The sequence below is a fragment of the Gambusia affinis genome, linkage group LG01 (genome assembly GCF_019740435.1).
Source record: "Gambusia affinis linkage group LG01, SWU_Gaff_1.0, whole genome shotgun sequence".
NCBI lineage: Eukaryota > Metazoa > Chordata > Actinopteri > Cyprinodontiformes > Poeciliidae > Gambusia > Gambusia affinis.
In genome coordinates, this window is record NC_057868.1 from 30,048,908 (window position 1) to 30,069,627 (window position 20,720).

Genomic DNA, 20,720 nt, shown 5'->3' on the forward strand with positions numbered 1-20,720 from the left:
CCGTGTCTGCCTTTCTGTTGTCACCTCTGGAGCCTGATTGATAGACTTGATTGTGTATCATGAAAGAAATGCACAGTGGACTTTTTTTTTTTCCAACAGTTGTTAATAAAATACATCTTAAAGTAAATAATTAGCTCTCTAGCTGCTCCCACCTGGAAACTTTGCTCATCATAAAAGGTTTCTTGTTGGTGACCTGATAAAAAGCCTCTGCCTGCAGTATTTTTACTTCATGCAGCCTCCTTTTCTCATGAATCAGACGTGATTTGCAGAATAACAGGTTTAACCTGATAAATTATTCCCTCAGTTCTTCCTCGTGGTTACAGTACAAACTGCTGTGTCTTTGTTAAAAGCATTTATCTGCATGTTGTCAGGGCAGTTCTGTGCTTCCGGGCCCTCCCTTCACACTGCGCACACAGTGTTGCATCTTTAGTCATTTCCTACACTTGTATAAAGCAGCATCAAGAAGGCCTTTTTTTCCTCCTCTTTTACATCCAATGTGATGGTTATCAGTTCTTCCATGCCTTTTTCAGAGGATATCTTCAGGCCTTTTGTGAGTCTGGATTAATCTGCGATAAGGAGGGTATTAACCTCCTCAGTAGGTTCCCAGGTTTAAAAATCTGTTGCAGTGTGTTTTGGGGTTGGTCTGCCGGAGGTTTCTGTTGAGATCTGTGTCGCCTCCTCCGTGAACTCTGAGGTTGATCCTTCTTGTGTTGGTTAGAATTCAAATCTGGTACCTGCATCTGTTGCCTGCTGAGAAAGAGGAGAGGTCTCGTTCTGTCTTCATGGGTTGCTTCATAATACTGTCTTTCTGCGTGCAGTGGGAACTTATTTCTGCATCCCTACCTTGCCGATGGTCCTCCGCTGAGCCAATGTAGCAGACAGTGATGAATAAATATGTACTGGTCCTGAATACACACAAAGGAATGAGCAGGTTATGAAATTGCTTTGTTTTGTTTGGATGGCATGAGTCAGTTAAGTACACAGTCTATAATAAGTAGCTCAATTATACCTCCCAGTAAGGTTAGTCATCAAAATGTTTGTTTTAGACTCCATATTGATTAGTTTGAGCTATATTTCTGGTGGTTATTTAGTCATTTTTGATGATTAGGACTTATAGTTAATGAAATATTAGGTTTCTAACAACTTGAATAGGACATAAATCAATAAAAACACATTTTTGATGCATAGATGTTTACCTACCAAAAAGTATAGCTACATACAATAAGATTTATTCATAGTTCTTAATCGTGGCACTGTTTGCATAAATTGCTGGATCAGTGAAGTGTGGCATGGACTCAGCCTGTGGCATTGCTGAGGTCATAAGTAAGTCCAGGTTCTAGCCTTCAGCCTATCTGCGTTGTTTGGTCAAGTGTTTCTCTTCTTGACAATACTCAACAGATTCACCATGGGATTAAGGTAAGAAAATAAAAATTGGCCAATTGAGGACATGGTTTTTGGCAGTTGGGGGCAGATGTGAAGACCTGCTGGAAAATAAAATCGATATCCATAAAACTTGTCTGCAAGTTTGTGGGAGGTGATTGCATTGCATGTCGCGTAGTTCCCTAAATATTCACCAATTTAGGAAATTTTGCGATGTACCCAAAGCATTTTGGATTCTGTCTCTCTCTGCTCTTCTTCTTTATCTCCTAAGACCAGGTAAGACCTCTCTTTCATTGTCTTTGGCTCAGGATTGATTTAACACAAGAAATGAAAAAGTAGCGATTTATGTCTCGGATATAATCTGTGATGTCTCGTAAAGCTCACTCCAGCTCACTCTTTAATGGGATTTGGATCACAGTCTGTCCAAGGCTGTAGTTATTACATAAGGCACATCCTCAGCGGAATAGCTGGTAAGTGAATAATAAAGGTGTTGTGGGGCTCAGTAAAAGCCTAATCTGAATGATACTTTCTATTTGCTGAATACCTTATACTGAGAGTTTATTCCCAATATTTATAGAAAGTATTCTGTGGTATTACTTAAGATTTTGACATGTTTACTATTCAGCCACAGGTTTCTCTTGACGGTTGCCTCTTGCTTGCTAAGATTAGGGACTGTTGCTAAGGCACAAGTTTGACTCGATTGCCTTGGTTTTCTTGGATATCTTTTTGACTTTGGACCTAACTAGAATCTGCTTAGCTGGATATAAATCAGACCTGCTTGCCTTTTAAAGTGGATATTTGGTTTGAATTGGTGCTATATAAATAAACTGTGTTGTTATCGCTTTAAAATATCCTTAGAGCTGTGTATTTCAGTGATGTACAGTGTAGACTTACAAGTGTCTGGACCATCGACATCCGATGCAGGCGTAGGTCCCTCACAGCACCTTTGATGTCAGGTGGGATCCCTCTCATGCTCAGCTGCATCAGCCACAACAAAGTCACAAATGTCCCCGACCGGCCAATGCCTGCACTGAACCACAGAACCCGAGCAACAAAACTGTCAGAGTGAAACATAATTGATTCCAGACCTTATATTTATTGAAGTAGAAGATGTTAAGTCCAGGAATCACACCTGCAGTGCACCACAGCTGGCCCCAGGCAGGGCAGAGCCTCCAAATGCTGCCGCACATGCTCAGTGAACACACACAGAGAAAATGGGTTTGGGATTCTCTGGTCCGGCCAGGACGGGTAGTAGTAATGTGTGATTATCCTGTCGTTTGGCAGGTCCCTCTGAAAAACAAACATTTGTTTTGCTTACAAAGTAAAAAGACGTCTGTCTAAAGGGAAAAGGAAGAGCAGGCATTTTTCTTACCTGTCGCAGGTTAATGGTAGTAACAAAATAATCTGGACCCTGTTTCCGAGCCACTGTTGTTATTTGGAACAGCCCGTGATAAACTGTCCCTTCTTCCAGAGACCAGTACTTTTCACACATTACCTGCACACACACAGGAGGCGCAGTCAATTATGTAGCACAGTTGGAGCAAAAATTATGTGCACCTTTCTAAAGGTTCAATGGTCATCAGGAAGGAAATTTTAGAGCCAAACAAAGGAACATAACTCAATGAACCAAGTAGCTTATTTTAATAATGGATAATAGATTTTCAGTTGTCAGAATAACAAATTTACTTTAGTTTTTAGGTTTAAAACATTTTTCCACACAGATTCAGTTTTCAAAAAAAATTTAGAAAAGTACAGTTTGCAAAATAATTCCTTACACCATATGTGTCCTTATTTATGGAAATGTTATGTATTGCATGAAATGTCTGGGAAGCATTTTTTAATTACATTCACATTTTAAAACATTCAATTCTTTGGCATTTTTGTCCAAAATTATTGATTACCTTTTTTTTTCTTATTGCTTAAGATCTACACACAACTCCAGAGCTGCAAGTTGCAGACTACTGCTTCAGTTTCCATGCTACATTTTAAAGTTAATAAAGATAAAATTGGAAACAGACAAGTATGGATGCTTAGAATAGTTGCCAAGGGAAAAACTCTTCCATGTAAAAATGAATTTGGCTCAAGTTTAAAACTAAGCCTAGTATAAAAGTACAGCTTAAACCTGGGAAGCACACGTGAGGGGTGATGATTTGGTCTTGTCTTTGAGTTGACCATGATCTCCTCTGCATACCAAATATGTGGTCGAGTCAAATCTGACTGATAACTAGAGATTTCCCCAAACTGACAATCATTTCAAAGATGGCAGCAAATCTACACCAGAATGACTAAAATAGAACAGCATCAAGATGAGAAAGATTGAGACTGAATATGTCTTAAATTAAACACCAATTTCAGGTCCTTGGTGTGCAGGCTATTGCATTTAGGAACAGTTTTTAACACAGCCTTTGAATTTGGTCTTTACTTCTTCCTTAACAGAGTACATGTTTGGTTTAAATGAGAGTTAAGTAATTTGAGGAGCACAAACAGTTTTGTTATGTCCTGATTTGTAATATTTTTAAGGTGCGAACGGTGTTCATTTTTTGCCTAGGATGATCAAAATTGAATACATTTATAGATTCAAAAAGCCTTAAACAAATAATGTGGATCACAGAGTGTTTTTGTCTGGGTCTTTCTTTTGCTCCTTCATGGTTGCAGGATTTGCAGTCATGATGATGGTGCAACTTGTTTGCCTAATGTGAATGGGTGGATTGAGTTAGAGCAGAGCCAGGCAACCAGAAAACACAAGCGAATGTTTCCTGAAGTGATGCTGCTGCTGAAAGAAACTTATCAGACCCTCCTTGTTTGTCCTGATACATAATTGCTCGTCCCCAACAGATTGTTTCAGGTTTGAGTTTCTGCTAAAATGACCAAGACCAGGTTTTTGTTGATTTCTTTTTTGTTTTTTAACAAACAGACTCAGGTTTTCCTTATGTTTTTCAATTTGGGAATAACTAAGTTAACCAGTTGGCATGTCCCTGAGGTAGAAGCAGACAAGCATCTCACCGTGTTCTTTTCTCTGAGAGCGGTCAACATGAGGATTATCCTGACGTTTTGCTCCCAGACCATCCTCCAGAAGTCGGCTAAAGTGTTGGACATTGGACCTTGGGTGCAGATGAAATCCCTTTCTGTTCCACCACCCTAAATGCAGACAAACAGATACATAAAGTGATGATGGGACCCCAGTGAAGATGAAGATGTGGGAAAAGTGACACGAACTAAAACAAAGAATGAGAAAGAGAGAGCGAGAGAGAGGGCTCTTACAGGGACAAAATTTGCGTTGATGTAATCAGAATTTGGGTTCTGGTTTTGAACTGAAAGCCTCACCCGACAGTGATCATCTGCAATAAGACGGAACAAAAAAACATGTCAAATATTTACAGACATGCTTATTGTAATTGGAAGTAACGTGAGATGCTGTCCACTCACATGGCAAAACGCAGGGGTATCTGTTTTTTTCTCTGTTGGCCTCCAAGCTGCCTGCTCTACTGGGGAGGTCTTTCCCAACATCATTCAGCTCCTGCAGAGCATCAGCACCATAGAAACAGATAATGCACACTTTATAAACCATAACTCTGATGTAAGTGTTGTTTATCTTTGTAGTAGTTACCCTAAAGGCCTGTTTAAAGCCTCGGTTGTTGTTGGATGCCAGTTTGTTGCATTGCAAATTAAAGTCCTGCAGAATCTGTGATCTTGAGAAAGTCTCCATCCTTCAAAAAACAATTTTATTGCATTCAATTAAGTCTGGCAATATTCCCCCCAATCAGACTTAACGATAAAAAATAAAATTCATACATCATTTATTTTTTTATTAGGCTGAACATCTTTTCCCCTGAGTGCTTTATTTTGTTCTTTTCTGCTTTTAAACCTGCTTAAATTCCCTACTGCTAACACATCTGCACCACATTTATGACTAAACCACAGTACTAACATGATTTTGTTTAAAATTGAACTTTAACAATTTACTGTTATTAATAATACAAAAATATACCCCAAACCTAACATTTTAAGAAAACATTTGGAACTCTAGTAAGATTGTTGTCAAGCTTACTTCATGTCTTTTCCTCTCAGTAGGGAGAGTTTAAAGCTCTGGATATGTCGTCAGTGCTGATCATGTAAAAAAATCCCAAAATTTGAAATGAAAAGAGTAAAAGTTGATTATTTTTCCAAGTATGAGTCATTTAGCTGCTAATCAGAAGTACACCAGATAATAAAATAGTATTTTTCTATGTTAAAATGAATAGTCCAGTCCAAGGTAATACTCTCCTCTGGGAGTTCCATTTTGATAGAAAGCTTTTTTGCAGGAGGAGCAAAACCAAACATTCACAGAGAACAATTAGCTGACTACTCACCTGACAAGAAAGAAAACCTGTTCGCTCAACTTCTGAACCCCTGACATCAACCAGCAGATCAGGTTCTGAACCCCAGATATCGACCAGCAGAGCAGCTTGAGTGTGGTGTGGCTGCATCAGCTTGGCGTCAGTCAACAGGCCCCAAAAACAATCACTCACAAAGAGAGGACCGCGCTCTGAGTCCGCCGCTCTTCCCAGGCTGTCTCAAAGTTCCCAGGTGGTGGTAACGCTGTCTGAGGCACGATTAAATGAAACATGGGTGGGGATGGTGGGCGGAGAGAGGAGCACAAAACATTAGGGGAGGGAAGGAGGTTTGTGAAAACCTTGGCTCTTATTTGCACATGAATCCTTTCTGTCTAACAAAGGGTTCTCAACAGTTCTAGGAAATCCCTAGACATCAGCTTCCTTTGTTCTGGACAATTTGTATGAAAGATATGTGATGAATTTAGGAACAGAAACATCACCGATGTTAAAAAAAGAAACATTTTGCAGTAAAATGAATCACTACAGATATATAAAATATTTTCCTGCACCATATTAGAACAATTCACAGTAAAAGATACCCTCATCATGATGCTGCCATCACCATGCCTGACTACGCAATTCATGAGGTGAGGCCTGAAATCTTTCAAACAATAGGAAATTTTCCCTGTGTTGTGTTTTGGGTGTAAAGACTTTGCCTATCATTGTCTATAAGTTAACCAATTGTCCTTTACTCCCCTTTTATAAATATATATATAAAATATATTAAAATAACTTTTTTTTTTTTTTTTTTTTACCAGTTTTGTAATTTGGTGGATTAAAACTATTTAGATTAATATGAATCCAAATTCTGCTCCAAGGATGCTACAACCAGATTTTTGACAAAGGATCAGGGTGAAGGGGACAAATCATTTTGTCTCCTTCATATTCTTGTCTTCTTGATGAAGGCAAGAACATGCAGCAGAGTGAGTTGTTAGCTAATTTTCAGTTTCACATCCTGGCCCATAAGGTCATGTCAAAAAAAGAAGGGACACATCAGTTTTAGTAGTCAATTAAACAAAATTTAGTTGCATCAAAAAATAACATAAGTAACAAAAATGCACACTTGTAAGCCAGTTGTGTACTTTGTGGATGTTTGTGAAATGGGGTAGCCTACTGTTGTACGGCATAAGCCATAAACCAAAATACAAAATGCACAGACCTAAGCAAAATCTGAGGGCTGCTTCCTACATTAAGGTCATGGGATCTGCTTAAAAATACCCGGAAAACTGAGCCTGACAATTCCCAGTCAACACCTGACACCTGGGCACTCCCACTTCACAGTTAGGACTCCGACAGGTTTGGTCTTGCAAATAAAGCAAAAGACCGAGTACATTACGCAATACTGTAGTACTGGCGAACGTTTTTATAGTTTTTACTGCCGATTAAATACATTTTTAATTATTCTGTAGACAGGTGCTTTCTGGAAATTCTCGTGGTAAATGAAAAACAGCTGCGGTGTTGGGGGCTCCTTTCCAGAAGTTACTACAGAGAAACACAAACAGGTCCAACAACATTCAGGAAGCAAACTACACCACCCACAGCTTTCAAAACCCGTATTCTCAGCCTCACGGTCACGCTGTGACAACGGAACAAAAACACATTAATCAAGTCAAACGACATGCTGATCATGGTGGCGTGCCTTCGGCAGTTCCTCGCTTCTTGTTTCGCTTTTGATAAACTCGTATCACCGAAGCCTGGCTCTGATTGGGCGAGAGGTGAAAAAGGAAGTAACGAGCGTCGAGTTATTTTTCTGCATATAAAACCATAGAAAAAGCGAGGTGCGGGACACGAAGGGACACGTTTTTAAGTTGTCCAGGTGAAAGAAATGCCCTCCTTTGGTTATTTTATGGCAAGTGGAAGGCAGAGATAGAGAAGTTTCACTTTTGCGATGGATTAATATGAAAGGTCACACTTTCTTCCTGCTCGGGTGGACTACAGGGGAAAAAAATAAATAAGTAAATTTGGACTTAAGCCTAATGAGCCACGAGCGTGCAGCAATGGACCATGCCCGAGCGCCAGAAACACAGGAAAGCAAGGTAACTAAATTAATACATAAATACAGTGACGGCTACGCATTTAACACTTAGCTTTGTTGACTGTACACAGTGATGAAGCGTTTAAGGCTGTGAACCTGCTTTTCCTCTTTAAAGTAATAATAAACACAGTTGTTAATGGCTCTGTCAGGTCAGGACGTCAACAACTCTAATGGAGTATTGATGTGCATGATAGTAAGTTCAGTGTAATAAGGATCACAAGAGGGCGCCAATGAGCTTCATACGCATTAATTAATAAAGGTGGGGTGATTTCGTGATTAAACACATTTGTAGAAATAGACTACATTTGAAGTCGCAGACAAAATTCACATAAATGACTTGTGTGAGGTATTTGTTACTGCTTTAAACACATAGTTTATCACATAATAGGACAAGATATTTATTTTAAATTAGTGTCATTGTTTGCATAATTGTTGGTATTTTCTTTCGTAGTTGAAAAAATTAAAAATAACTATATAATATTAATCCATTTATTTATTTATTTATTTATTCATTATCCTTTTGAGATCCCAGAAAATGTATTGATTTATTTTTAAGCTATTTATTTATGTTTTTTAATTCGGTGTTTTCTCACTGGATTGTGTTTCTCATGTTCTTCATCTACTAAAATTTAATGATTTATGTACCTCATTACTTTTTCATTGAACTATGAATGTTATCTTAGTGTCAGAAAACATAATAAAAAGTTTTTAATCTTTAAAGTTAAATGTTAAAGAAGTTTAAATGTGAAAACATTTTAAGCAATTTTCTATCAAAATGTTTTCTACCAGTTCTAATTATATCATATTCTACCTTTGCAGGCTGACAAGAGGCTGACTGGCAGCACTGCTTCTCCTGCCGAGGTACAGCCCGTTGACTCAAAATGACCTTTTTACTCTAAACGATTCTGTAATTTTAGTATGTGTGAGGAATTATTTTATGCCTCAATACAGATTAAAAAGAGGCCAATCAGAAGAGTGAGAAGTCCATCTGCACCAAGAGCATGGCTATCCAGGTCTTACAAACCAAAGTTTGGAGGGCCTGTCTACAAGCCTCGGTCAGGTTCAAAATATACTTAGTAAACCATTATATAATCTATAAAGTATATATTTGTAACTAATCCAACCTAATTTCATTTAAATGTCTTCCATAATGCAGTTTTCCAGGAGACCACCATTCATTTCACAAAGCTGGTTTCCACAATCAACACCACCACTACCTGAAGCATCGGCCTTACGTCCATCGCAAGGATTACCCTCCACCTAAACCGTGGTTGCTCGCAATGAAGGAAAAGGAGAAGCAGAAGCAGAGGGAGAAAGAGAAGGAGAAAGAGAGAGAAAAGCAGCATCATGAGCAGAGAGAGAGCACTGAGAGAAGTTCACCTTCAAAACAAAACGGTAGGTTTATGTTTGGAGCAGAATAAATCAAAGTCACACACATCTCATACATTATATATCACTGCAAAACCAAATGTATTAATCTGTTTATAAAACAACCCATAATAGGCCCATTCCTTGGTTCATACAAGAGATTCACAAACAAATTTGTTGCAGTTGATAGAAAGAGAGGCCAACTGCTGTTGCTTTGCATCAAGAAGGTCCTGGGTTCAATTCCCGGCTTAGGGTCCTTCTGCATGGGGTCTGAATTTACATTTCTCCCTCTGCATGCATGGGTTCTCTCCGGGTACTCCATCTTCCTCCCATAGTCCAAAAACATGACTGTCAGGTTAATTGGTTTCTCCAAATTCTCCTTAGTGAGTGTGTGTGTGTGTGTGTGTGTGTGTGTGTGTGTGTGCATGATTGTCTATCTTGTCTGTGTTGCCCTGTGATGGACTGGCGACCTGTCCAGGGTGTACTTCGCCTCTCACCGGAAAACATTCGCTGGAGATAGGCACCATATATATATATGTATATATATATATATTAATAATATAGATGAAATGTATGTCCTACATCAAATGCTGCAATAGGATATATCATAGCAATCGCAATGCATTAAATCTCTTGGCCTGTTTTTCAAACCATTATTTGGTGACTTACATTGGATGAAAAAACATTTACAAAAACAGGCCAATGTGACTAATTGCAGTATGAAAGGTTGCCACTAGATGGAAGTGTATTCAAGTTAAGGAACTTATCTTGTTTTCTTGAGCTCTTTGCGCAACAAACATTTAGAGGCAGTTGCTTGTTGTATCTGCTGGTAGGTAGGTAGAAACTCTAGTAGCAACAAACCAGAGTTACATAAAGCTGATCAGAAAGAAACATTTCCTGCTCTCAGTGTATGGATCATGTCATCAATGAGCTGCTTGCAGGCCAGCTTGTTTCCCCCTATGAACAGTGTGGTGCTGCTTTTTTTTTTTCAGAAACACATCTGTTAGATTCTTTGTGGTCTGTTAGTGGTAGGAGTTCACAATTTATCAGTAGAAAGGTGGTATGTTTCCATGGTTGTAACACTGGAAATCCACGTATCAGATTTTTGCTAGTATAAACTGGTGCTGAGTATCTTTATCTTCTCTTGCACACAGCCATTTTATTTGTGCGCATACTGCAGCACTGTGGAGGTGTGTGTTTGTGCATGTGTGAGTGTGGAGCAGGTTTTTTTTGTGTTCCTGAGTGATAGTGCGATGATGGTGACTCATCGCTGATTTGTGTGTATATGAGAGTGTGAAAGATGAAGAGAGGAAGAGATTTACCCGCAGAACATAATGAACCATAACAAAGCTATGGCTTTACATGGGAATACTGCATTCCAGCACTGCAAAGGCTGGCAGGTCATGCAAAAATCTGTATTGATCTCAGATCTCAACGGTGGAAAAAATTAACAAGAGGTGGAACATCAGTTCAATAAAATAATACTTGTAAATATACAAGGTGTTTTATCTTATTTAGTGTGGTGAAATCTCCCGCTGTGCTGCTGAGCTGACCTTGTAGTTTGTGTGTCTTCCAGCTTCTAGGCCTGTCTTACCAAGGTCCACTTCCAGCAGAGACAAGGACATGCAGATCACTGTAAGTTCACAGGCAAAAAATATGCTCCATTCTTACACATCAACTTAAAAATTGATATTAAAACCTTTAGAGACCCATCTTTAATTATTGTCATTTTTTTCTCTGCTAAATGTTTTTTTGTTGTTGTTGTTTTTTACCACAGTTCTACTAATTTAATGCTGATACAAAAACGGTAAATTAAAAGCTTAAAAACAGAAGCACATCTAAAATGTGAACCTTAGAAGGTCTGCGATTATGAATGTTTTCAGTAAACATTCTCGTAATGGATAGTTTTGTCCTCTGGTCCTTGGAACAGTCTCGAGAAAAAAACTGGTCACAGGATGTTCCATAGACTTTTAAGTAACCTTGAGTACGTTAACTAAATTAAATTTTCATGGTAAAAACAGTTAAAAATAGCAGCAGAAAAGGTTTCTTAAATGTTACACATAAGTGGAAAGTAAGGCTTCGCAAAGAGCTTCTTTTTGAAACTTGTCGATCATCTTTAGGAACATTTGGAGAAGAGTCCTTCTGTTAAGGTTAGTGAAAGTTTTTTTTTTTTTTTTTTTTTTTTTTTTACAATATAACCTTTAGAAAGTATTTGGTATTTGGTGGACATCCCCTAATAGCAGTGGCGGCTAGTGGTGATATTTGAAGGGTTGGCTAATATATATCTATATACATATAAAATTCTGTTTATTCTTTTCTTTTTTCCAATTCCAATGAGGGACCCATCCAATTTGAAAAATATGGAGAAAAGCTGCTATAGACAACCATAAAAAAATAACCATGGAAACATACCAGAGAGCAATTGCGTAGAGCCTCTGCAGTTAATTCCCCAACATTGAACACAATCACACTGATAAAATGAAACAAGATACAATATGTTTTTAAATGAGGCCTACCTTATTTAAAGAGAAACTCACTCCATCGACTTTTCTGGGACGCAAAAAGGCTAAATAATCCACCTCGTTTATGCTAATATTGCTCACCATCGCTCCTTCTCAGTCTACACCAAACCACGCCAACACACAATTGAGCTTGAGGAAAGTACATCATGATTGGATAAATATAAATATTTATCCTGGTTAACTTATGCATCCAGCAAGCATCCATACAGCATTAACAGATTTTTACTTTTTGTTCTCCAGAATGGAGTGTAGATCATACAGGGTTTTTTCTAGCTTTAATTGAAGCTGCTCAGGTGGCTGAAATCAAAGGATTGCATGGTTATCTTTGCTGATGTGAGCACAGCGTGGAGCGCAGCTGCACGTGATAAACTGCAGCTGGTTGCTGCTACAGTGAGGCTGACATGATGAGAGCCAAGGCTTTTTTTTAAACTACGAAGATAATTGATAATGTATATTTTTGAAGGTATTGTTTCTCTTTTTCTAAAATGTCTCTTTTTAGAGAAAATGCTTATGAGCAGGGATGGTTAACAGTCCTCTCGTGAAGAAGTCAATGAGATTGCTTCTCTGGCAAATCAGGATTGGAATTATACACATAGCTTCTGATTGATTCAATTAAACATGCAGATCTTGAAAAGCATCCGTAATCAAGTGCTCATTGGATTGGTGGTTAGAAGTCCTCAAATAATTAGATTTTTTTCTGTTTTCACAATCAAGATGTGACATTCTTACGAGGAGATTTTAATGAGAAATCTAAATTTAGATGTAACAAATGCTGCTTCTAGTTGGAGAATATGTTTCCTAGTTTTATATTTATTATTGTAATTTTCTTTTTAATTGCTTAACTTTTTCTTTTTTGCTACTTGCTGCATTGTGCTTATGTTTTCTCCTACATATGTTACTGTTCATCTGGATTACTTTTGCCTGTTATTGATGCAGTAGTAGTAGTTTAGAATCTAACACGAAACTAAGTAAAAACAAGTCTGTCTCAGTTTAGACTGAGATAGAGTGTCCCTGCAAAAATATTAAAGAACATGCAGTTTGTTGGTAGAGTTGCACACTGGAAGAATGGGATTTAGTGTATTTACTTAACTTTAACTTAATTAAATATTAATGTTTTTTAAGAAATTGGATAATTTACTACATGTACATGCTGATCACTGATTAGAGCATCCCATTTTGATCAATGAGTGATTTATTGGTTTATTTTTCATTACTTCATATTTTTCCTCTTTTCTCTTGTACACTCAGGAGAATCTTGTTCTCTTGATGAGTCTTTTATATTGCTATTCACGACAAATATCCAGATCAAGATTCTGGATATTGAATTTGCATATTGCAGTTCCTTTTATGGTCTGTAACTTTGTGAATACGGGGATATGTTGATAAATTAGTCTCGTAATTTTTGCATGAAGAACACAAATTAACTACTTTCTTGGTAAAAGAAATCTGCTTTGAAGCATCATGCTATCTCAACATTCATGAGGAGGCGTTTTATAAAGCCTTGCAGTCAAAGCAGGCCTTTATGAATATGGTGTACAGTACTGGAACAAGATTCTCTGGACAGATGGATCCAAGACGAAACCTGGACCAGAACCATCTGAGACGAGCAGTAAGGAGGACTCAAACGAGAGATTACGATCCAAGGATATAGTACATCATCTGTTTAACATGGTGAAGACTGAGAAATGCTTGGGACTTGAAAGAGCTGACAGTGTAGTTACGGTAGATGGTCTGTATTTACAGGTGATTTATCCGTTAGGAAAAGCATCAGAATTTATTTTCAGCTCAGATTCAGGAAAGTGGCGCAAAACTAAGAGGTTGGTTGACATCTCCCATCAAGCCCAATTTGAATAACTGTGCAGGTTTAAATGTAAAACAGAATTATATGTGGATATTGATGCTAGAACATCAATCTGCAGGTGGATCTTTTAGCGCATCCTGTCGAGATGGCCTGTGTTCTCAGAATTGGTTTCCTTAGAGTGAGGCGAGATGCAAAACAGAAACAATAATCATCAATTTTGAATGAGAGTCACAGCGAAAAGGCTGAATGCCTGCAGTGCTTAAAGGAATGAGGAAAAGAGGAAGATGGAGGCTGGGGGAGAGTGTCTCATTGTTGAACCACCGTTGGCTGCCAATCAACTTTTAGTGACTGTACAGGATTTGCATCCAAATCATAAAAAACTGTTTTTATAATAATTTTAGTTTATCCAATTAGTCTGTAATGCATAAAAATTGAGGCATTATGTAAAGCAAATATGTTTTCCTCAATATTTCTGTCAGATACTACACTTAAGCTGATTGGCTAATTTAAAAATATATTGTTCTCATGCACAAAAGCATAATTACATAAATAATTGCAAAATATTACCTCCCTGTCTTAATACTGTCCCAAAAGTTATTTTATTGCCTCAAAGAATAAGCCAATAAATTCATTTGTGTGTTATGAAACTCTGTTCTTTGGCTGCCAATCTTTGCAACACTATTATATCTATAAATGTTTAATTATTGTTTGTTGTATATGGGTTTTTTGTGATTAGGGAGACAACTGCCAACCTGATGCTTATTTGGAAGTTGAAAAAGACAGTGTGACTCATTACATCTGGATTGACAGGTTGTTTGATTTACTTGAAAATTATAGAAACATCCAGCTAACTTCACACCAATCTAAGACCACCTTGCAAAGGCGAGCAGCAAAAAGGGCATTAACGCGTATGTCTAGTTGAGGTTCTGGTTGCGTTAAAAAAATCAGAATTCCAGCTACAGAAACCACCACCACCACCACCCCAGCATAATGCCTAATTATCCCAGTACATTTCCTGACAATCTCAATAAATACTACACTTTACTGTATCACTTTGTTGCGTCTATGCCTTGAGGAAATATTGGTTTTCTTGTGATGCATTACAACCAGAAAAATCTGCGTTTGTTAAGATTTTATGATGAACATCAAAACAAAGTTGTTGAAAATGGTGAATTGAAAGAAAAGGGGAACATGATTTGATTTCACAACAGATTGCTGTTGATTTTAGGTCTGGAGTTTGACTGGACCGTTCTATTATACGACTAAACTAAGATCTAAAATATTTCATGGTAGTTGAGTGAACCATGCCAGTCTCAAACCTTAAGCAAATCTTCTTCCTGTGTACCCTGTGTTTAGCCAGGTCTTGGTATGTTTGCAGTTGTTCTATTTTCAGAAGATGGACTGAATGTGCTCCATGACATATTCTAACCCTAGGGCATTTTCTTAAAGACTAACTTGCCCTAAACTTCTCCACAGTTTTACCTCAGACATGTCTGCAGTGTTCATTTATGTCCTGTGACATTGTTTATTCACTAATGTTTTCTAACAAAACTCTGAAACCTTCCCAGATGACCTGGATTTATATTGAGACTAAATTACACATAGATTGAGTGCATTTAGAAATCAGATGACTTTTGAAGATAACTAGCTGCACTGAATTTTAATGTATCAAAGTAAAAAGGGCAATGAAAATCTCAACAAAATACACTAATGTTTGTACCAAGACAAAAGGGTTAAGGGGTGTGAAAACCTTTGTAATTTGCATTATGTCAGGTGAAACCTGCTTTTATTTTGCTGCAATGTTTCAGGATGCTCATTAGCACATCAATCATAAGCTGTGTTTACAGGCACGATTTTGGCTAACAGTGAAATACCTAAAGCTTTGGTCCTGTTTGGCCTCTTTCTTTACAGGTTTTTCAAAACGAGCAAAACCAAAGCAGAGAGAGAGATCACAGAGAGCGAAGCAGAGATGGGGAGCTCCCTTTAACTGCGAGCCAGACGGCAGCACGAGACAGAGCCATCCAACAGAAGAGGAGAGAGATAGATGAGGTGGGGGGGAGAGTGTAATTACACAAACAATTCACCCACATGTCTTGGGAGAGGAATGGTTATAAAGTGATCGAGAGAGAGCAAAGATAAGATAAGAGAAGCGGGGATTAGAGGAAGAATGCCAGAGTGCAGATCTTAGGAAGCGCTGGGAGACATGAGACAGGCAACAAAAGATTTGTTTGCTGTAGTATAAACATTAATTTTGTAGTGCCTAGCTCAAGGCAACAAAAGTGTCATTACTGGCTTTTTTTTTTTTTTTTTTTTTTTTTTTTTTTGCCAAGCCTGGCAACGAAGGGCTTGTTCACAGTTTAACATGACTGAGAGTGTTTTTCTTTCATACTCTTTGTTTTTGAATCGATCAAAAAGAAGCATGACAGGCTCACCTGTCTCACAAGAGACTCCGCACGTGCTTTAATGTTGCCTTCAATGTGACAGACATCACATGAGGCTGTGCTCATCAGTTCTCTGTTTATGTCAGAGACTGTACTTGTGTTTCCACCCACTTGATGGAGAAGATGCTTTGGTTCCTTTTTTTCATATCTCCATGGTTGCAGGGATATAGAAGCACTGCAGCGATAAAATATGAGGCTGGCGATGGATGCTGATGCAAAAATGTCCACAATAATTGCTGCAAAGACTATTCTTGTGAACAGTCTGCAGGATTATACTTTCAGTAATAATACATAATTAAATACCAATTAATTTTTTTTCTCCTCTCTGTTTCTGTGTGTCCTCTAACACTGGTTCCTTTGCCCTAAAGCATTGAATATTTTTGCCTTTCAGGTTTACAACCAGGAGTGTGAAATGTTCGGCCTTGTAGCAAAGATGCTAATTGCAAAGGATCCATCCCTGGAGCGTCCCATCCAGTTTTCGCTGCAAGAGAACCTCCGGGACATTGGCAAACGCTGTGTGGATGCCATGGAGAAATTTATTGAGGACTATGACTCCAGGAAACTTTTGCACTAATCACACACCCAGATTTATGTGTCCTTTAGCGACAGAAATTCTCAGTGAGACTTTTTTTGGACATTTTGTCAAATGGAGTACATCTTTTTTGATTTTTTTTTTGTGAGTGTTGTTCTGACAGGTTATTAAATGCTGCCTGACATGTTTTAAGCCGTTTCCAGTCTAATTTTATTGGAAAATTAAGATTTAATGCTGACCATTTTAATGTGATTGTAAAATAATTACACTGGTCATTTTGCTGGAAATGCATTAAAACTGGAAAACTATGTAAAAACTTCTGATGTAGTTTATTCTTACTTCTCTATTTTCATTATACTTTAATAGTTTCTGGGCAGCATTTAAGCTGTTGCATGGGGTCAAATATTTTTAGAAACTTTTTAGGTCAGGCAAATGGGTCAAATTGTGACCAGCATACATGTAGCTCTTAGATAAGATCTGGAAAGTATTCACAATGCTTCACTTTTACTACATTTTGCCATGCTACAGCCTTATTCCAAATTGCATTAAGTGAATCTCTTTCCTTAAAATCTCACACAGATACCCCATTATGACAATATGGAAAAAGTTTCAGATTTATTATAAATAGAATATAAATATAAATTTAAAATAGAAAACCAATTAATCAAATTCACATAAGTATGCTTATGTGGATTAATATACTTATACTTATGTGAATTACTTGTACTTATGTGCATTAAGTAGAATATTATAATCGCATCTTTTACTTAATGCTTTGTCCATCCACCTTTGGCAGAAATTACAGCCTCATGTTTGTTTTGTTTTTTAAATGTGATACCACAAATTTAATACACATCTTTAGGAAGTTTAGTCCATGCTCTTCAGTACTTCAACCATCAGTTTGGATAGAAACCGTTGGTGAAGCCGATTCCAAATCTTCCCAGAAAGGTCTAATCAGCTACAAGTTTGGACTCTGGCTTGGCCTCTTCAGAACGTTCACAAAGTGGTTTTGAAGCCACTTTTTTTGAGATCTTGCTCATGTGTTTTTGGTCATCCTGCTGAAAAATGTTACCCCAGCTTGAGATCAAGACCACACTGCAGCAGGTTTTTATCCAGAATGTCTCTGTACATTGCTGCATTCGTCTTTCCCTCTATCCTGACTAGCTTATCAGTTCTTGTTGCTGCAAAATATCCCCATACTGTGATGCTGCTACTACCATGTTTCACTGAAGTAATGGTATTGATTTGGGTGATGAGCTGTGCCCGGTTTCCTCCTAACATGATGTCTGGCATCCATACCAAAGAGTTCAATTTTTGTGTTACCAAATTAACTTGTTGGTGCTAAATGTAAAGTTTAGAAAAACAGACTTATCAGGAGTGGGTAGACCATATAATACTGAAGAAACTATGTTTTCAAGTATATACATGGCAATGATCTTTTTAAAAAAATTTCAATGGTATCATATTGGTGTTCGGTACACACCTCATCTTAAATGACTTGGATCAGTATCGAGGACAAAGACATTTCGATTGGAACTTTCCTTCTTGTGAGCAATTCAGCTCTATGGGATGAGTAGCTAAACATTAGAAAAAAAAATAAAACAAAACCTCTTCAGGCTGGTAGACCTATAGTACTCTGTTTGGAACAATCATAGACATTGCAGTTGTTTCAGTTGCTTTGACCTTTCTTGTCAAAATATCTGTTTCCTTGCAGAGCGTTGATGATTTTTGTCACTTCATCACACTGAAGCACAAACAGAAACCTTGCTTTGAGGAAAATAGTACAGTACAACTCACGTTAGAGTTTCCTGGTTAAAGTACACTTTATTTTCAGTATGAGACAACAACAACAAAATTCACATGCAAGCCTCCCCATTTCTATGATGTTATACAAATAATGATTCTTTTGTTACAAAATATATAAATATTTAAGACAATATGTACAAGACATTTACAGTACTTCATCTTTTATTAAAATGTATTACTATATATACATTTAGCAGGTATTTCTTGTAATATCATTATAATTATTGTTTGCATTAGTATTATTATTGTTAATATCATTATTATTAATATCACTATTTAATTATTCTTAACCATCTGTAAGTAAAACAAAGCATGTTGCAGAAAAGAAAACAGGACCATACCTGACGTTACTGTGCCTGAATGGGCAAGGAGCAGAGGCTGCCCGGCGCTCTGTCCTTGGTAAAGCATGGAGAGCTGGCTATGTAGAGCACAAGTTTCAATAGACTTTTATTTTTTTTTTGTACAAGCTGATAACAGGGCTAGGAAGCCAACACTATATTCCAGCAGCATTTTGATTCCACAGAGGTAAACAATGACATAGCTTGGAATCTAGCACATAGCTTTCACTATCCCAGTACAATTTCTTGTCGGTCAGTGTAGAAGAACTCAGCTGCTCAGGGCTCGGTTCTCTGAGCTTGCAGATCGCTGGAGCTTTACTTTCCGTTTCAGACTAAAGAAATTGTTCAGATTCTCTGTAACATGAATACACTCACAGACAGACACGCACGTACACCATGTTATATACCTTGACCACGGCATATGAAGCAGTCCAATTTATTAGTGCTTCCTGGTACCATCATTGAGTTGGTCTCAGTCACTGTAAACATTCTTGTTGTGTAAGCCAGCTGAGCTTCCTCTTATGATTAGATCATTCTGTGTAGGTGTACACAATCATAACCCAGTGTAGAGTTGTGTAAGCTCACAAGCCCAAAAGAAATTGGCTTTTTTATCCCTCCAACCCTGCCAAACACAGAAACACACACACACCCTGAACACACTCTCAGCTGTCTTACTCTCACCTTCCCACTCATTCTGTTCCTCCTCTCAAGCACTTTCTTCTGTCTTCTTACCTTTCTAATTCCCTTCGCTCTTCTTCCTTTCCCTTCTCACTTCCTTGCTCTACATCTAGGAAATTATACAGTTTTTGCTCTTCCTCCTCTGGCGGCTGTGGAGCTGGCCATGAATCGGTCCGTGCAGAGGCCCGTGATGGGCCCCTATCCCAGATGGGCTATAGCGGTGGCGCAGCTCCTCATTGTTGATATAGCACAGCTGCACAGGCCGAGGGATTGGATCGCTCAGGTAGTACCCCTCGTCAGCCTCAGATTCAGAAGAAGAGGAGCAGCTGGAGCACCACGGGTCAGCAGCCTCCATGTAGCCATCATTCCAGCATGGCCCACCCAGTCCCACTGGTTGCCAGCCAGCATTTTGCAGAGTAAGGTCAGAAGTGGTGCGTGGGCAAGGCCGGTGGGGCATCTGCCTGTGCCCGCCTGAGTCCACACCATACAACTCCCGAGCAGCTTGACCGGAGGGGAAGCGGTCGTAATCCTCTTGTACGCGGCGATAGGGAAGCTCCACCATTTGAGTGGGGCGGTCTGCCACTAGGTGCAAAGCATTGTCAGAGCGCGAGCGGCGGGAGCGTTTGTGATGGCGACCACTGCGGTGGTGACCATTACCGTTAGTCCCACGATGGTGTTTGTGGGGTCTTGGTTGTGGCTGCTGTTGCTGTGAAATTGACTCCTGGGCGTTTATGCGGCGGCGTGGCATCCTGTCACTCATAGGAGCCATCCGCAGGTTCCCACTGCTGCCCATCAATCCAACACGACCTTTGCCATCAAAGCCAACGTCTTGCGGGCCATCCCAGTACTGAAGTGGGTACCCGACTCTCAGGGGAGTGTACATGTTGTTGTTATAAGGGCGAGAAGAAGACAGCGACTCTGTACTATGGAATTGGACTGAGGAGCTGAGGGTACCCATGTTGCTCTTCTCTGACACATTTACGCCTGAATCCTTACTCAGGTCAGGCATGGAGAACCTGGACAGATGCTCCTGGCGTTTAGTGGCCCCATCTAGAGAGTTACCTGTTAGGACAGGAGATCAAACATCAGATTTTATTGTCACAATAGGAAGATACATTTCAATAACAAAGAGCAATATCAAAAAGTTTATTTATTTAATAGCAAAAGTGAAATTCATATATTATATAGTGTCACTACATACAGAGTGACAAAGGTCAAGTATTTATTTCTGTCATTTTGATCAGATTATACTTTTTTAGTTGCTTACAAAATTATTATATTACATAAGACTAATAAAAATGTTTTTTCTATTACAAAAAAATTCAGGCAACTAAAAAGTATGCCCTGGTCCTTTACAGGATATATTTTCAGTACTTGGTTGAGGCTCCTATTGAATCAATAACTGTTGGTGCAGGATGGCATGGATGTGATCAGTCTGTACCTCTG

General features: G+C 38.5%; 3 protein-coding genes across 8 annotated transcripts in view; 1 reads left to right on the plus strand and 2 right to left on the minus strand.

Moving 5' to 3' along the window:
* Positions 1 to 81: 81 nt before the first annotated feature.
* On the minus strand, positions 82 to 15,383 carry LOC122838920 (receptor-type tyrosine-protein phosphatase V-like). 4 transcript variants are annotated; one of them, XM_044129986.1, is made up of 12 exons: positions 11,673 to 15,383; positions 5,730 to 5,962; positions 5,429 to 5,484; positions 4,988 to 5,087; positions 4,807 to 4,897; positions 4,642 to 4,718; positions 4,384 to 4,518; positions 2,753 to 2,875; positions 2,513 to 2,670; positions 2,275 to 2,410; positions 844 to 905; positions 88 to 750 (listed from the first exon to the last, which is right to left on the minus strand). In XM_044129986.1, the coding sequence occupies exons 3-12, from the start codon at positions 5,431 to 5,433 to the stop codon at positions 540 to 542; spliced, it is 1,098 nt and encodes a 365-aa protein (XP_043985921.1). In that variant the 5' UTR covers positions 5,434 to 5,484; positions 5,730 to 5,962; positions 11,673 to 15,383; the 3' UTR covers positions 88 to 539. The 4 variants fall into 4 exon arrangements, with proteins under 4 accessions (XP_043985913.1, XP_043985921.1, XP_043985907.1 ...); XM_044129978.1 differs by lacking the exon at positions 5,429 to 5,484 and having other exon boundaries at positions 82 to 747; XM_044129972.1 differs by lacking the exon at positions 5,429 to 5,484.
* LOC122838945 (periphilin-1) lies at positions 6,536 to 16,768 on the plus strand. Of its 3 annotated transcripts, XM_044130006.1 has the most exons (8): positions 6,536 to 7,789; positions 8,608 to 8,649; positions 8,740 to 8,843; positions 8,945 to 9,183; positions 10,733 to 10,791; positions 11,277 to 11,306; positions 15,391 to 15,528; positions 16,312 to 16,768. In XM_044130006.1, the coding sequence occupies exons 1-8, from the start codon at positions 7,730 to 7,732 to the stop codon at positions 16,492 to 16,494; spliced, it is 855 nt and encodes a 284-aa protein (XP_043985941.1). In that variant the 5' UTR covers positions 6,536 to 7,729; the 3' UTR covers positions 16,495 to 16,768. The 3 variants fall into 3 exon arrangements, with proteins under 3 accessions (XP_043985941.1, XP_043985957.1, XP_043985948.1); XM_044130013.1 differs by lacking the exon at positions 11,277 to 11,306 and having other exon boundaries at positions 6,557 to 7,789; XM_044130022.1 differs by lacking the exons at positions 11,277 to 11,306; positions 15,391 to 15,528 and having other exon boundaries at positions 6,543 to 7,789.
* A 1,482-nt stretch (positions 16,769 to 18,250) lies between these two features.
* Positions 18,251 to 20,720, minus strand: part of LOC122838884 (prickle-like protein 2) — a 47,739-nt gene continuing 45,269 nt past the window's right edge. The window contains exon 9 of the mRNA XM_044129918.1: positions 18,251 to 20,336. Coding sequence (XP_043985853.1) covers positions 19,384 to 20,336 — 953 coding nt within the window. The 3' untranslated portion in view covers positions 18,251 to 19,383. The remainder of the gene's footprint in view (positions 20,337 to 20,720) is intronic.

Coding starts and splice junctions, on each gene's coding strand:
- LOC122838945 (XM_044130006.1), top strand. CDS start 7,730: ATGAGCCACGAGCGTGCAGCAATGGACCATGCCCGAGCGCCAGAAACA. Junction 10,792..11,276: donor ACAAGGACATGCAGATCACT/GTAAGTTCACAG, acceptor GATCATCTTTAG/GAACATTTGGAGAAGAGTCC. Junction 11,307..15,390: donor AGAAGAGTCCTTCTGTTAAG/GTTAGTGAAAGT, acceptor CTTTCTTTACAG/GTTTTTCAAAACGAGCAAAA.
- LOC122838920 (XM_044129972.1), bottom strand. CDS start 5,776: ATGTCAGGGGTTCAGAAGTTGAGCGAACAGGTTTTCTTTCTTGTCAG. Junction 4,719..4,806: donor ATACCCCTGCGTTTTGCCAT/GTGAGTGGACAG, acceptor GTCTTATTGCAG/ATGATCACTGTCGGGTGAGG. Junction 2,411..2,512: donor CCAGCTGTGGTGCACTGCAG/GTGTGATTCCTG, acceptor TCTGTGGTTCAG/TGCAGGCATTGGCCGGTCGG.